This window comes from Sitophilus oryzae, unplaced genomic scaffold (assembly GCF_002938485.1).
Source record: "Sitophilus oryzae breed Bouriz unplaced genomic scaffold, Soryzae_2.0 scaffold_1576_pilon_pilon, whole genome shotgun sequence".
NCBI lineage: Eukaryota > Metazoa > Arthropoda > Insecta > Coleoptera > Curculionidae > Sitophilus > Sitophilus oryzae.
The window spans coordinates 8,628,003-8,645,692 of record NW_022146254.1 but is presented as its reverse complement, the minus strand read 5'-3'; the positions used below and the strand labels follow the sequence as shown (position 1 = coordinate 8,645,692).

General features: G+C 31.3%; 1 protein-coding gene across 2 annotated transcripts in view; it reads right to left on the bottom strand.

The window, feature by feature from the left end:
- Window positions 1-1,827: 1,827 nt before the first annotated feature.
- The window catches only part of LOC115879170 (estradiol 17-beta-dehydrogenase 11-like), a 139,058-nt gene continuing 123,195 nt past the window's right edge, over window positions 1,828-17,690 (bottom strand). Inside the window, exons 4-7 of one of the 2 annotated variants that reach the window (XM_030895861.1) lie at window positions 15,812-15,922; window positions 15,582-15,750; window positions 6,355-6,550; window positions 1,828-2,781 (exon numbers count right to left, since the gene is read on the bottom strand). In XM_030895861.1, the coding sequence (XP_030751721.1) occupies window positions 2,562-2,781; window positions 6,355-6,550; window positions 15,582-15,750; window positions 15,812-15,922 (696 nt within the window). In that variant the 3' untranslated portion in view covers window positions 1,828-2,561. The remainder of the gene's footprint in view (window positions 2,782-6,354; window positions 6,551-15,581; window positions 15,751-15,811; window positions 15,923-17,690) is intronic. The other variant, XM_030895860.1, reaches the window with a different exon arrangement.

Sequence of the window (17,690 nt, the reverse complement as noted above, 5' to 3'; positions counted from 1 at the left end):
AAAATGACACTCTGAATATAATGACATATCATATTATGTCAATTTTTGACATTTTTAAATATGGTTTATTTGAAATTGCAACATGCGATTCATAACGCCAATTTGGCTTGAAATACCAAGTGTGTGGTAACAAATTATTCGTAAAAAAATACTTTTTCCAAATATGCTAATGAGCCACCCTCGTCCCATTTGAAAACATTGAGATACGATTAAAAATACGATTTGAGCATCTTTCAACCGGCCGGAACAATACACTAAAAACATTAGACGATCAAATCTATTTTTTCAAGGCTCCTTGCTTAAAAATTTGTGTTTTTAACACAGCCATGGCACTCTAAATTGAAATTTAAAATACAATTTTGTTTTAAGCGAAAATGTCAAAATATTAATGTTATGATATGATTATGATGTTATGTCATTATAATCAAACTGTCATTTTCTATCGAATAAAGTAAAGAAATAATGAGGGTTTTTTAAAATCAAAAGTTGCAGTCATTTCCTGTGAAACAGGAAGTGGCAGAAAATAATTGAATACGTCAATCAATCCTAATTTATGTCATATACCTACTATATTATATTATGTTAAATAATTATCTTGATTTTTGTTCCCAAAGAAATATAAAGTAAGAATCGATTATAAGCGTTTTTGATCGCTTTGTATAAATCACAGGACGTTTAATTTAAAAAATAATAAATATTAGTAATCGCAAAACATTTTCCGATATCATCAATCATATCGACATTGACATTAAATTAAAATTAAAATTTAAGATACTAGAGCAAATGAATGTTACAGATATTATATTTAGATTTAAGCTGCAAAAATTAGTTTAAACCGAATTTTATTATCGCTATGTTGGTCACATTGCGCCGTATTCAGCAATGTTGTACTTTATTATTTGACAATTATCCTAATGTCAGTCATTATTTTGTATAATATCGTGTTGTTGAATATTTGTGAGCAATTCTCGTTTTTTTTGTCTATTTTCATAGTCTTTTTTTAAAAATGTTTGTATTGCATTTCTTGAAATTGTATATTGAAAATATTTGAACGAGAACTTGACAATAAAGGTCCTTTATAATTAATTAAGGTCCTTGAAAATAAAGGTCCTTTATAATTAATTAAGGTCCTTTATTATCCTTGACTGCAGTAAGAGAAGTAAGTTTGATTGATAAGCACATTATACTCGTACCACTTTCAAAGTTAGTTTTTATTAAATTCTGTGATTATTAGTTTGTGCATTAAATAGCACCCTCTTACTTGTTATTACCACTTATGGCGTTGGAAGATGTACATCAATAAATAAATAAATAAATAACCCATAATAACGCTTAGAATTTTAGAATAATATTTATAATGGACTAGTTTTTGCCAATATGTAATAAGAAAAGTATGGTATAAAACAAATAAATCAATTAATTACTAAAATATTAGTTATTAAATTAAAAATAAAACGTAAAACTTTTTTAAAAAGTAATATAATAAATATTATTCTTTAGTCAATTTTAAATTAAGATTCATCTCATAAACCCATCACAATCTGGCAGCACTGTCGCCATCGTTTGTTACTCAAAGTTGATCACGTGCATCGGAAATTGTTTTGCGATTACCATATATCTTTGTGTTTTCAACTTCCTCTTTCGCGCATTAAAAAGTATTTGTGTGTCATCTATTCCATATCTATTCTAACCAAGCACTTTAAGAATACAAGTTAGAGTGAGATCTGGGGAGCTAATGTATGTGGTAACCATATTATAATTATTTATATATATTAAAAATTTCAAAATTACCATAGGGATCTCTAGGTTGCAGGACAAAAATTAGACTCAATTCATAGACTGTATTCATAAAACAATTCATAGACTGTATTCATAAAATTTCATACTAAATAGATACTTATATTAATATTACATTGCATTGTAAATCCTAGTTTATAAAACTGTAGAAACACAGCTTATTTCCCACATCCATGTAAAAGTTTTTTTTGTACAAAACTAACTCATTAACAGCTAATCTCATAACTGTACGTTACTTAAAAAATACGATTTTTAAAATACTTATTTTATGTTTTTAACTCTTCACAAATCCATCACAAAAAACAATACGATAAAAAAAAAAACGGCGTCAGCGATGGTTATAAAATTAAGATCGTAATTTCCAAGCCAACTAAATACCGTCTTTTTCGAATCTTTTGAAGTAGATGTAATGGACGTAGGTACCTATCTATAAAAAGTAATAATAATATATAATATTATTAACATTATCAATAAAAAAATATTATAATTATTATATTTAATATTTTTTAGAGTATATACAAATGTTTGGGTATCACATAGTTCAATAAAAATAACAACAGAAGACGTAATTAGACGTAAAAATATGTTTCTTGAATAAACTAGAGAACATATACACATATTTTTAATTATTATGATTGTCATTATCTGGCCATAGAACAAATTTAGTTCACATCAAGTACATAGACTTAAAAAGAGATATTTATGTACATTAGAACTATTTCTTTAAAATTACAGGGCGTTTTTTTCCCTTAATGCTAACTAAATCACAAGTTTTTTCCTGTTGCAGGATATCGGTCACTAATCTGGGACACTGAGTCGGTCAGACTATTTATTTTGGTAGTTTTGGTAATGTTATTGACTAGTTGTTCATCGACCTTTTCTTCTGGTGGTTGATTGACGTCGGTTTGAATTGCCGGAGGGTGAGGTGCAGCGTCAGGTACTAAACCTCTTAGGAACAGCGACAGTACCGTCCAAGGGATTATCCTAGAAATGGAAAAACATATTTCATATTCTATTTACAGAGTGAGTTGGGTTGTAGTCAAGCGTCAGGTTGTCCAGACCCAACTCACAATTGCCCGTAATACCGTCACGGGTGAATAAACTAACATAAGTATATAAATCCAATAGTTTTATTACGTTTTAGACGATTAGTAGAGAAGAAGATAGTAGAAAGCCTTGTAGAGAAGAATATTGCAATTGACAACGGTGAGTGGTACATCTCACCGAAACGTTGTGCAAGTTACAAATAAAGACAATGGAAGCCTGAAATTTCTTTAGTATCTATCAAACTGAATCATTGTTTATCACATTCAAAGAAAATGCCTAAATTTTTATGGCATGTTCCATGAAATTATAGATCGTTGCAAAAGTGAGGTATACAGGCTGGTCCGAACTGTATTCCGGAAACTTCGGTAGCATATTCTGCAGGTAAAAATAAGTAAAAAAAATGTATAAATGTATGTCCTAAAATGCTTAGTTTTGAAGATACAGGGTGTAGAAGTTTCATTTTTTCATTTAATTTCGATGTCAATATGACTCCTATTTGTAGGGGCGCCACGTATATGTGTTTTAACTGTTTTGAAGAGTAAAAACTTTTCGTCCGCACCTGTATAAAACTACTGAGTAAAAAAATTACATGTACGACGTTTTCTACGTAAAAAAGTTTTCTTGGTAAAAATCGCTACGAGCAACTGTTCTCAAGATATTTAGAATGTCATTAAAAAAAAATAAACACGTTGAGTAGATAGTTATTAATTTAAAATAATAAATTTGTGAATTTTTTTTTAAATTAATCATAATTTTTTTTGCGACAAATTGATGATACAACAGTTTCTGTTGAACTTTTGATACAAAAACATATCAAATTTATGATTTCAGTCTAATAACTATTTAGTCAACATGTTTCATTTATGTCAATGAAGACAGGTATTGATCATTTCGATTCCAAATATCTCAAACACCATTACTCGTAGCGATTTTTACCAAGAGACTTTTTTTACGTAAAAAAAGTCGTAAATGCGTATATTTTTTTACTCAGTAGTTTTATACAGGTACGGAGCAAAAAGTTATTACTCTTATATATATAAACGGGATTTGGTATAAGTATTTGATACTTTTTTCCAACTACAGCCTATTGCTGCCTTCGCGTTACCCTACGCCACACGTCTCGATTTAGTGCGTCATCAGCTTCTAGGTTACGAGCTTCCATTGCTTCCTTAACCGTTCCGTTCCAGGATTTTCTAGGTCTGCCTCTCTTTCTTCTACCCTGGGGAGTCCATTGAAAAACTTTTCTTGGCCACCTGTTCTCCGGCATACGTAGAACATGTCCACACCACTTTAAGCTGGATTTTTCAATTCGATCTAGCACTGTCTCCTCCGATGCATTCATGATACGCCTGACCTCGATGTTTGTCTTTTTTCCATCCTATTTCAACAACTTGGATTTTGCACTCAAAGTCCATAGCTCTGAACCATAGCAAAGAAATGACTCCACCAATGTTCGTCCAAGTCTATTTTTAGTTGTTGCAGACAAGTTTCGGTCCCACCAGAGGCTATTAAGACAACTAATAACTTGTTTGCTCTTCTGAATTCGGGTTTGTATTTCTTCTTTGCCCAAACCCTCGTTCTTGATAGTAGCACCCAGGTATTTAAATTTGTCTACTTGTTGAATCTGGACGTTATCATCTATGAAGACTTCAAAACAAGCGTTGGAATTGACAGCTAAGTATTCTGTCTTTTTTAGACTAACCTGAAGTCCCCATTTGTTATATTCTTGGCACTCTCCATTCTTGGGGTAGTTTATTTTGCAGACAGCACTGGTTGAACAGCTCTGTCAGGCGCCAGCGCAATTTCTCGGTCCCACACTTTAACAATTCTACTGCAATGTTACCAGGACCTGGTGACCGTCCATTTTTAATTTTTTTGAGACTTAGATGTACTTCTCTTTCGCTGATCGTTAAAGTGCCCGCAAGGTTGTCTTCCTCTTCTGCAGATTGGAATTCTGGTCGGTTTTCTGTTAGTAATTCTGCATAGTAGTTGCGCCATTTTCCTATATCAATTTTATTCAAGAGCTTGTCCGTTTGATTGGTTTTCATTTGTCGGATTGTTCGCCAGACCTCAGTACTCCGTGCGCCCCCTAGTAGACTTTCCACTTGCTGACATCTGACAGCAAGTTATTACTCTTCAAACTAGTTAAAAAATATGTAGGTGGCGCCCTCTACAAGTAGGAGTAATATTGACATCAAAATCAAATTTCTCATGTCAAAAAACTCCCAGACACCAATTTTCATCCGAATAATGACGTTACTTCAGAAATTATTTAGAAAAAATCGAAATAAAAATGAAACTTCGACATCTGGTATCTCCGAAACTAAGCATTTTAGGACATATATATTTATACGAACTTTTTTACTTAGTTTTATCTGAAAAAACAAACGATTTGGTACGTTAGTAGGTATATGACATAAATTAGGATTGATTGACGTGTTTAATTATTTTTGGTCACTGGAAATGACTACAGCTTTTGATTTATAAATGGCACCCTCAGTATATTTTTACTTTATTCGATAGAATATGACTCTCTAGATAGAATGACATATCATATATCAACTTTTGACATTTTAGCATATGGTTTATTTGAATGCTGTTCATAACGAAAATTTGACTCGAGATACCAAGTGTGTGGTATCAAATTATTCGTAAAAAAATGCTTTTTCTAAATATGGTAACGAACCACCCTCATTCCAATAATTAAACTGATTGGCCATCTTTTAACCGACCAGGACAAGACATTAAAAACATTAGACGATCAAATCTATTTTTCCAAGGCCCCTTGATTTAAAATTAGTGTTCTTAACATAGCCATGGCATTCTAGATTGAAATTTAAAATACGATTTTTTATTAAACGAGGATGTCAAAAGTTGATATATGATATGTCATTCTATTTAGAATGTTATTTTCTATTGAATAAAGTAAAAAATACCGAGGACGCCATTTAAAAATCAAAAGTTGTAGTAATTTCCGGTGAAACAGGAAGTGAGCAAAAACAATTGAGTACCTCAATCAATCCTAATTTAGGTCATATACAGTACGTCTGCTGGATCTGTGTCTATGAAAGGAATGCGGAGAAAAAACATTTAAATAAACAGAAATTTATTTTATACGTCGACTTGACGAGTACGCCACCGCAAATCGCTCCGCCTACTCGTTTTATTGGCCACTTGCAAATTTGTCGAATTTTTATTGATGGGACGCGTCGTCTAATTTTTTACGAAAAACATCGAGAGAATATCGTTTCTCCTCTCACGGATACCCCGTAGCTACAGAACGGACAGACGTACTGTACCAAGTCTCGTTTTTTATCAGAAAAAATAAAAATGTTATAGGGGTGAGCCAATTTTGAGACGCACCTAGTAGAATGGAGTTTCATTAATATGCATATTTACAGTTTTTTAGTTAAGTAAGATTTTGTTAATATAGAATTGACGAACTTAAAGTTTAAATTTTGGTATAAAACTAGATTTAGCGTTTTTTTTCTTAATATGCCTAATACTTACGCTCTCAATATAAGGCCTATTCTCATAGCTCCTGGAATCAAAACGGTTGTATCGTTATTTCTGATTCCTTCCACGATTTTATCAGCGACATCGTTGGGCTTGAGCCTGGGCAAGAATCTCGACTCGACCGAATCAAACATACCGGTTGCTTGAATAAAATACGGACATACAGCTGTAGTCATAACACCTTTAACACCTAAAATAAAAGAAAATTATGATTAGTAAAATATTTAATATTAGTTTATACAGGGTGTTCCTAAATGACATGCTGATATTTAAGGAGGTTATTCTTGTACCTATTCTAAGAAAAAAAAAAACATCTTAACATTTTAGATACAGGGTGGTAAAATTTTCTAATATTTTTTTCAAAATATCTCCTATGGTATATTTTATACACGTCATCCATGCATAAAAATGCTTATTTTGATATACAAAAAAATTGTTTCATTTCTTAATTTCCTTCCAGCCGATGCAGAAATGATTTCTACACAACAGTCACTGCATCATATTTTCAGCGATTTGACCCTGAAATAAACTGACTTTAATTTTTTAAGCAAAAACTATTAGTCGGACGAAAAAAAATCTAGAGACAAAAAATTTTTAGAAATGAATGGAAATTTTGAAAACAACTTTTATTTTAAAAGATGTCAGTGGTGTACCACTTTTTTCTTCAAATATATTCAATGTAAAACCGGTATGGATGGCACTGGTTGAAATAAATATAATTCTTTGTACGCCAAAAAAGGTATTTTGATGCATAGAAGACGTGTATCAAGTTTCATAAAGATATCTGTAATAAAATCAGAGTTATTATGGAAAAGTTTTTTTTAAATTTACCACCCTGTACCTGAGACTCAGAAATTAAGATGTTTAGGACATACATTCGTATGTAGTTTTCCTCTTAGAATAGTAGTTTTCCTCTTAGAATCGCGTCCTTAAATATTAGCATGTCATTAAGGAACACCCTGTATAGTGTACAAGGTGTCCCATTTTCGTGTGTTTTATGGGGTTTCCCGGTTATGAGTAGAGATCCAAAGATGCGGTTTTCACATCACTGTGCTACATTTTTTAGAAACCAACTATGCTGTACACAGATTTGTCCTAGCCTTTTTTGTTTCTGAAATACAGGGCAAATTTTAAAATGTGGCATTTTCGACCCCCTTCTAGTCTTGGTTATCTAATAACTTATCGAAAAGGTGAAACCTACGTAGAGTACGAAGAAACTTACGTGGGGTTTCCACGTAGAATCCGACGATGTAACTAGTTTTATGGCTGCGAGCTGTCATTTTCAAAATATCACTCAAACATATGTTTTTTTAATGAGACACCTTGTATATATTTTTTTCATTTTGTTTGCCTTGTTGTGAGCTTAATAAAAATATAATATGGTTTATAATCGTTAATAAAGTAAAAATGCATTTTTAACTTTTTAATTTAACATAAATCAAATTGGTTTAAAAGGGTAGGGGAAGCCGGGGGAATTCCGCGCACATAAGCAAAATAGCTCCTAGATTGATGTTAATTTTTTTATGAGGTAATTTTTTGTATGAGGAGTATTGATACAATATACAAACTATTGCAACATCGAAAATTAAACATTTTTTTTGTTGTACCTATTAACACAAAGAAATAAAAATGTGTGACTGCGCGGTATTACCTTAGGGTATTACCCAGGCTTTTGCAATACCGCGCCCAACTATGTACAATAATAGGCCCAACGATGTCGCTGATAAAATCGTGGAAGGAATCAGAAATAACGATACAACCGTTTTGATTCCAGGAGCTATGAGAATAGGCCTTATATTGAGAGCGTAAGTATTAGGCATATTAAGAAAAAAAACGCTAAATCTAGTTTTATACCAAAATTTAAACTTTAAGTTCGTCTGGGGGAATGGCACGCATTGAGGTATTTTAAGGCAGTTTAACTAAGACTTTATTGTACATAAAATACAGGTATAAAGATAACACAAATAAAAAAAAGATGATAGTGAGAACAAAAGTAAAGATACATTATTGTATATTAACATAAAAACACATTCTAACACAGATATTTATATAAAAATAAACTGTTACCTAGCAACAGTAGTCACAAAGGTAGATTTCTCCTTTTTCCTTTCCACTACAAGCAGGATGGGCCCACTTTGAGCAGGAATTACAGCCGATACCAGACCTCGTTGTCCCTTCCAAACTCTCCGCAAATTAAACAGATGTCATCTTCATGGGTTGAGAAAAAATCAACTTCGTCTAAGTCATCATCAACACAAATCTAGCTTTCAGAATATCTCTCAGGTTCACTATCATCGTCATCAAACTTAATATTGCAAATGTGCTTTGGCTTCTTGATGATTTTTTTAATTTCTAAAGTTGTTGAGAGTTTTCTTTTTTTCAATACAATATTGGCTTCTCTGTTCTACCTTTTGTCTCTTCTCTTTTCCTTCATATTTACATTACCCACTTGCTTCTTTTTTTCTCTTTTCTCTCTTCTTTCTTCTTCCATAGTTTCCAATTTTGATTTAAGTGCATCCGCTGACCATTTGCCTTTCTCTGATGCCCTGATTTGGTATGTTCTGGGCATCATAAACTAAAAGAAACAAGCTATAAAAAAAATAAACAAGAAGAGTGTACATTTGGGGTAATACCGCGCAGCGCGTTATTGTTTGTTTTGGTTTGGCGCGGTATTTCCCCGGGAGCCGTTTTTTTACCTAAAACTTTATTTTAGGAAAAGTACTTAAATTTTATTGGTGATCCCTTGCGATAACACTTATAGATGCACTGGTACGTGGAAATAAAATCAAGCTGCTTTTAATAACCACAGGAACTAGTAATTATCAACCGATTAAATGGCCGAAAAGATAGATGAAAGACCCATCTAACACTAAAATGTTCGTTATTGGTTAACGACTGCCGGCAATTATTCCAAACTTTTGGAGCAAACTTCATATGGCTTAAGCAACACTTCCAGCCTCACACCTGTGTATTACTAGTTGTAGTTTTTTCAACAGCGGCGTGCGCGGTATTCCCCCGTGCGCGGGATTCCCCCGGTTTCCCCTATTATTATTTTATTTTATTTAATTTAATCAGATAATTTTGCCTTCCATTATGTTAGATTAATAAACTGCACTCAAAATGAACTTGTGCATCTTTTGGATAACACGTTGCCAATCAGAGTTATAGAAGATATTTTTGAAAAAACGGCGTCCAGTTGGCTAAGAAGTGACGACCGATGATATTCCCCATAAAATGTTACTTAGAAAATGACAACGATCTTCATTTATCTTATATTTCTCTTATATATCTCTTATATTTCTAATCTTTGTTATTAACAATTAATAAATTCTTTACATTTAGAATATATGTAGGTATTTTGATAATATAATTTGATTGATATTACCAGTTATTAAATGTATAATGAGCTAAATTAAGGAGGCAATTTTAGTCGCCTAGCAGTGCAAAAAAGTGAACGGATTTAATGATTTATGCTTTGACCGTTATGAGTATTTTATCTAGATCACCCTATCGTAGTAGTACTTTCGCTATACAAAACAAAAATTAATATATTTTATTGCGATTGCACAAATAGTATTTTTACATTAATACCGGCAGTTTAGCACTTAAATACATTTTATTAATATTTCCACCTTCACTTTTTTTGAATATTTTTCTTACAGCGATCTATGTTAAAACTATATTGGAATATGGTAATAAACTAGTAAGTTGTTTACGACTTATTCGGTATACGTATATTTAGAAATAAATAAACTAAATACAACCTTTTGTTACTACAGATATATTTCAAGAAACTAACAAAACAATACCAATGCAAGGTTTTCATACATTGTAAAGAAATTTCAATGGAGATTGTTAAGATTTTTAAGCAGTTACGAACTAATAGAATCATATCAATTCTCTCTGATATAAGATAAGTTTACATTTTCGGAAAATCTCTAAGAATCCTTTTTGTTTTAACTGACACAAACTGATAACTAGTTGTTAAAAAGTTGAACTAATTAGAAATCTACGTTGAAATAACGTCAGACATATCACAGTCACCTAGATTTTATGAAATAATAAAGATCTACTGACACTGAAAATATTTAAGAAAATCATTATTTAAAGGGTAGGAAACCTCTATAATATTTTGAAGAGACATGAATTCCCTATTGAATATCGGAATAATATACTGGGTGTTCCATTTAAAATAAAAGAGTAACTTGCTTTCAAAGGTGACCTACGTCCAATATTGATGTTGTCTCATCGTGTATATCTTTTTGGGTCAAGTTTTAATTTGATTTAAGGCAAGAATTATTTTAATTATACAGGGTGTTTCAAAACAAATGCGAAAAACTTTAGGGGGCGATTCCTTGTTCAAAATAAAGGGTAGTTTGCTTTATAAACGTTGGGTCAAAAGTCAACCATTAGGGAGATATCGCGGTACAAATATGGCGGAAAAATAATGTTTTTATTTTTTATCTTGAAAACGAAAAGAGATAGACTAATGAAATTTTATGGAAGCATTACTGTTATGAAAACACACTTTAAGGTAGTTTTTTTACTTTTTTAAAATGAGTGGAAGGGGTTGAAATAAACTACCCCTATCATTCTTGTTAACGAAATTTAAAGAAAAATCTTATGAAACACATGCAAATGCTTTAATTTGGATAAGTTTAGTTTGTTTAGAAACTTTTTTACCTCTTGTGTTTTTTTGATAAAACTCACCGATTGGAAATTAAAAAATAAAATGTAAAGCATTACATGTCAGGACAAAAAACATTTTTAGTTTAAGAATCTAGTGATAATAACGATAATAATAATCATCTAGATAATAACGTATTGCAGTAGAGTAATGTCAAATAAAATAATATTAGGAACATCCTAAAAAGTAACAGCGGCCGACTAGATTTTTTCCTAAAAAAATTACAGCAGCCCACTAGATTCTTTATCAGAAAATGTTTTTTGTCCTGATATGTAATGCTTTATTGCCATCTTTGTACCGCAATATCTCCCTAATGGTTGACTTTTGACCCAACGTTTATGAAGCAAACTACCCTTTATTTTGAACAAGGAATCACCCCCTGAAGTTTTTCGCATTTGTTTTGAAACACCCTGTATATTAGGCTATACCTGGTATATTTTAATTTACGTAGCTTTTATTGAAATTTAAAAATTGTTCTTCTCATTTTTAGAAAAGGTTAAATATGTCAAAAGCCTTATATTTTCGTTATATACTTCTCTAATAAAACGCACCTTTGTTTTTCTTCTAGAATTAGTAAATCTACTGTAAATAAAATATGCTCTCTTTAATTGCAAAGTTAAGTTACACTAAACTCTGTATGAACGTGACGTAATAGCTTACAATATAATTAGTTGTTATCTGTAACTTGCTTAAGTATAAGTTTCTTTGCAATGAAAACTTTTTGGATTGTAAGTAGAATGCCGAAACAACCATCGTAAACTGATTTATACAAATTTTTGTCTGATACATTGATTCATGTTGTTAAATAACAACTACAAAGGAGATATTTCTGTTCTAAACACGGATATTGAATAATTTTCTGATGTTAACAATTTTTAAATAATGATATGATTTATGACTGAAATAACATAAAGTGGTAATCACATACAATATAATATTAAATTTAGTATTAGTTTTAACTGCAATATTTCCTGCAACTTATTATTAGACAACAGCTTGTGACTGACGAGCTTAAACATTTCTTGATGTTATGTAATAGAGATAATCAATCTGCAATTTTTTTGAACTCTTTATATTCCATGCACCACCATATTACTGATATCGTATGTTCGAAAAAGAAACGGAATCAATGTTCTATAATATTATATAATATATCGTCATCAACCTTTTTAGCTTATTCAACCATTTCCAATTATGGTGTAGCCTCCCTTTCATACTCTTTTTGTAGTTGGGCCCATTTTGTAGTTGAGCCAGAGTTGGCTATGCCGGCCCAAGTTATCCCTGCTAATTTCCTAATATCATGGTCCCATCTCGTTCGGTCTTCTTCTAGGTCTCTTAATTCCTCGTGGATACCGCTATAATTTTTGTGGTCCATCTGTTGTCCGTTCTTCTTGCCAGGTGTCTTGCCCATTGCCATTTGAGGGATTTGACTCTGTGGATGACATCTATTACCTGGGTCTTTTGTCGTATCCACTCTATTATTTTACGGTCTCTCTTGGTTATTCCCAGCATATTTCGTTCCATTGAGCGTTGTGCGACCTGCAGTTTTCTTATGATGTCCATTTTAAGCGTCCAGGTTTGGCATGCATAGGTTATGACTGGTAGTAGTGGTAGTACACATTGGTTTGGTTTGGTACATGTTTTCTTTTTTATATAGAGTGGCGTTCTAGATTTCAATATGATTGAGTTTCCTCCATAAGTACCTAATCCGCATGCTAACTAAATTCTTCTGTTGTTTTCTGGTAGTGCAGATCCCGAGCGCTGTGCTAGTTGTCCCAAATATACAGGTTGAGTTTCCTAAACGTTTATTGAAAAAGTTCATGGCTTACTAGATATTCCGAAAAAAACAAATTTCGGCTATTTTAAAAATTGTACAAAAAAAATTCCATTATAATCTATTTTAGACAAAAAGTTTTCAGATAAAAGTTGTAGATAATCACATCCCTAATAAGTTTGTGTTCTCCGATTTTTTCTAAAGCCTGTAATTTTTCACATATGACACAAACATATGTTTTTTTAAATTAAAATCATAGTTGGCCATGACTTCATAAAAAGCGCCGTTTTTTAAGCTTTTCAGCGATATAAGCTATAATATGTCTTTTTCGAAAAATTACTGTTTTATAGCCAATTCTTACCTTTCTTAACTAATTTCACTTAGTTGCTATGGTATTCTTATTCTGTTATGATTTATAACTTATAAAAAGACAGAATACTTTATTAAACGGTTCTTTACAATTTACATTACACAAACTAAAGCTTAAAAAAACTAATATCACTACATACACTTTAAGATATTTTAGCAAATGTTCAAAAAAATCGCCATTGTTTTGAGTACATAAATGCATCTTTTTAAAACTGAATTACAAGCTTTTCCCACAGAACGGCCGGTCGACTTTAATAAACTTCTCCCGTACCGCTTCTTCGAGTGCCTCTCTTAATTCATAAGTTCTTTTGTAAACCTTGTTGTTAACCATACCGCATAAAAAAAAATCTAAAATGGATAGGTCAGGTGATCGAGGATGCCCATGCTTCCACCTCTTCCTATCCCCGAGTTTGCATAATTATGATATAAATAATTTTTAACATTCCTTTCATTATGAGGGGGAGTGTCATAATGAAAGTCATGTTAGAACCACTCTATTGATGCGCGAGTATCTAAATTTAACTTTTCTAAAAAAACGTAAGTAACGTTCACCGGTCAACGTATCCTTGTAAATGTATGGCCAAGAAAAGTTGAACCAATAATCCTACACGCTTTATCATTTGAAAAATATATATTATATATTTATATCATTTGAAAAATTCATATTTACAATTTTTGTATATTTTAATTTATAAAGTTTGGATGTGACATTTATAAAGTTTGGATGTTTATTATTAAGCCATCGATGCTACTGTGACGATGTGACCATGTTGATTTTCAATCATTCTCGGCAAGAAAGCCTGCACATTACTGAGAACGACGATTGAACTTTTTTCCATGGCTAACTAAGTGAAATTGTTTAAAAATGATAAGAATTGGCTATACCTCAGTAATTTTTCGAAAGAAACATATTATAGCTTATACCGCTGAAAAGCTTAAAAAATAGAGCTTTTTATGAAGGAATGGCCAACTATGGTTTCCATTTTAAAAAAACATGTTTGTGTGATATGTCAAAAATGACAGGCTGTAGAAAAAAACGGAGGACACAACCTCATTAAGGATGTGATTATCTACAGCTTTTATCTGAAAACTTTTTGTCTAAAATAGATTATAATGAAATTATGGACAATTTGTAAAATAGCCGAAATTTGTTTTTTTCAAAATATCTAGTAAGCCATGAATTTCTTAAAAAATCTGAAAGGCGCATGTTTATGACCACACAAAACTGCAATTCTTTCTCAATTTAACCGACTCTCTATCTCCAGTAGTTTCCGAGATACCCATAGAGAACATCGTAGGAAACTCACCCTGTATAGTATTTTGAAACAAACTATTATTATTATTTGACTAGTTTAATTTGATTAATAAGACTAGATTAATTTAATTTAAAATAAATTTGATCAGATTTTTTTTTGTATATTCTACTACCAGAAAACGTTGATGTTAATAAAGAAGTTATATGAATGATACATATATTACATATATTTTGCATACTATGCATACCTATAAAGTAAGTATAAAGTAAGCATAATAAGAATATAATATAAAATCTTATATTCTCTACTATTCTCAGTGTTGTGTTATTTATTAGAACATATAATAATATATTGCTGGCACGTGATATTATGTGATCATCATGGGCGTAAGCTAGGTTTTGATTTAGGATGGGTAACATAAAATTGAAAAGTCAGTACCAAAATCTGCTTTACTTCATACTTTTCTCAACAAAGCAGTAACTAAACGGAACATTAAACAACTATTTATTAAATTTCACTATATTGAGACAATTTAAATAAAAAAAATTGACATGTTTAGTTAACACAGTAGCTTTTCCAAGACCGGCTTTTTCCAGTCTTCGAAAAGCTACTGTGTTTCTGAAACATGTGGAAAATTTGAAAGAAATCTACATTTGTTTATCGCTGCTGTTATCATGTCATTGGGCTACAAAAAAGTTCCGATATACTCGCAGCTTCAACACAGGTTCTTGCATACAAAATGTATTTGATTTTATTTGTAGACTTGTTACTTGTTAAACAGTGTTATTCTTTTTTTAACATTTTCACAGTATTTTTTAACACATCTAAATATTATCACAAACTAGATTAAAAAATTATAGTTGTCTGTGGTATTATTCTTTTAAAAACTCAATAACAATGTGCTCAATTCCTTTATTCCTTTTATTATTAAGATTTCTGTTCAATTGATGATTCCTTTGAACCACACACAGAATATATAATGAAGAGGCAGTCAGCTAGGATGGGGCAACACCAAACGTTGCCCTCACCGTGGGTTACATCTATACATCAATGTGATCAATCGTTATGTAAAAAGGAAACTTGACACCGTTTTTTCGATCATATTATAGTTCTACAGAAATATTTTGACTCTTACCTTGGGCTTCTAACTCAACCCTCAGGGCTTCGTCAAAGCCTACTGCGGCATATTTGGAGGCACAATAATCGACCAGCTTGTTAATACCCACATGTCCAGCCATCGATGCTACTGTAACGATGTGACCATGTTGATTTTCAATCATTCTCGGCAAGAAAGCCTTGACGGTCTGTAAAGTTTAGCCAATTAATATATACCATGTTTTTCTTTAATTTACTCAGGATAATTACCCAAAAATGTGCTATAATGTTGACGTCGAAGGTTCTTTTTATAAGGTGATCTGGTGTGTCAAGCAAAAGGCTACCAGAGACTACTCCTGCATTGTTAATTAGTAAAGTTACCTGAAATTAAAAGTATTACATTACTAAATTGGTTATTAAATAAATAAAATTTTATACAGGGTGGGGTACCTCATTCGCCTCGGTTGATTATACGAAAACGAAAAGATGTAGAAACGAAATATTTTATGAGTATATGTGGGAAGGCAATGTGCACAATTTAAAATTATTTTGAAATGTACAGGATGTTTCAGAACTAAGATCCATACCAAAGTTGTATTTTTTCTTATGGAACACCCTGTATTTTATTTAATTTTTGGATTTTTGGGTCCAAAAAAAGGTATTTATTATAAGGGTTAAATATGTTTAAAATCTTTGGTTTTTGAGATATTTAAAGATATTTGAAAATGCATTCTACAATAGAATAAATTATTAACACCCTGTACATTGCTTTTCAGAATTAATTCTTGTGCTGACTTGTAAGCCAGAGAAATAAACTTTACTAAAAAATTTAATTGCTTTGTTTAATGTATACAGGGGTATCAAAACTTGCTGGTCTATTTTAAATATTTATTTTACTCAAAAACTTTGTTATTTCAAATACAACACCCTGTTTTTTTTTAAATAAATCGAAGCAGATTTAAATGCTCTTTCAAACTATATAAGGGTTTCCTATACCTATCTAGCTCCGATTTTGAATAAAGAGCCATTTTTCAATAAAGTGAGAACCAAGATGGCTGATGTCAAGTTTCTAGTGACAGTTAGCTATTTTCAAAATCGAAATTATTTTATTGACTTTATTTAAATGTATAGCAGTTTACTTTTATTTAATTTGCCTACAGTAGTTTAATAAATAATATTTATTAAATATGTATTTATTATTCTTTCAAGAAAAACGAAGAAGTAGTTCTCTCATTTATTTTCTGGTCACTCGTAGATATATGGATTTTCTATAAAAGAGCCAATTACGGCAAATTCATTTTCTTTACTTCCAACGACAGGTTTCTGCCTAATAGTTTTTTTATAAACCACACTACTATAGCTCTGCGAAATAGAAAAGTATTTTTTCAAGGAACGCTTATCAGGAAGATTCCTATTTGGATATCTTTGAGCATAGGCTCTTGAGGCGAAGAAATAATTTTCCTCACAAAATAAAATCACTAGTAAGATACCCATTCGTTCCTCCAGCAGATACTGCTTTATTTTTCTTGATAAAATAATGAATAATGAAGTTTAATAAGTATTAAACTATTGTAGCTAAATTTAAGTAAACTGTTATAAATCTAAATAATAATGTCCACAAACTAATGTCGATTTTGAAAAGAGTTACTAGCTTTAACCAGAAAATTGCCATAGCGACACCAGCCATCTTGATTGCCATTTTATTGAAAAATCGCTTTATATTCAAAATCTGAGCTAGATAGGTATAGGAAACCCTAATATAGTTTGAAAGAGCATTTGAATCTGCTTTGAAAAAATACAGGGTGTTTGGTTTCGTTATTTGAAATAACGAAGTTTTTATGTAAAATAAATATTTAAAATAGACCAGCAATTTGTGATACCCCTGTATACATTAAACGAAGGAATTAAATTTTTCAGTAAAGTTTATTTCTCTGGCTTAAAAGTCAGCACAGGAATTAGTTCTGAAAAGCAATGTATAGGGTGTTAATAGTCTATTCTAATGTAGCATGCATTTTTAAATATTCTTAAATATCTCAAAAACTAAAGATTTTAAACATATTTAACCCTTATAATAAATACCTTTTTTTGGGTCCAAGAATCCAAAAATGAAATAAAATACCGGGTGTTCCATAAGAAAAAACATAACTTT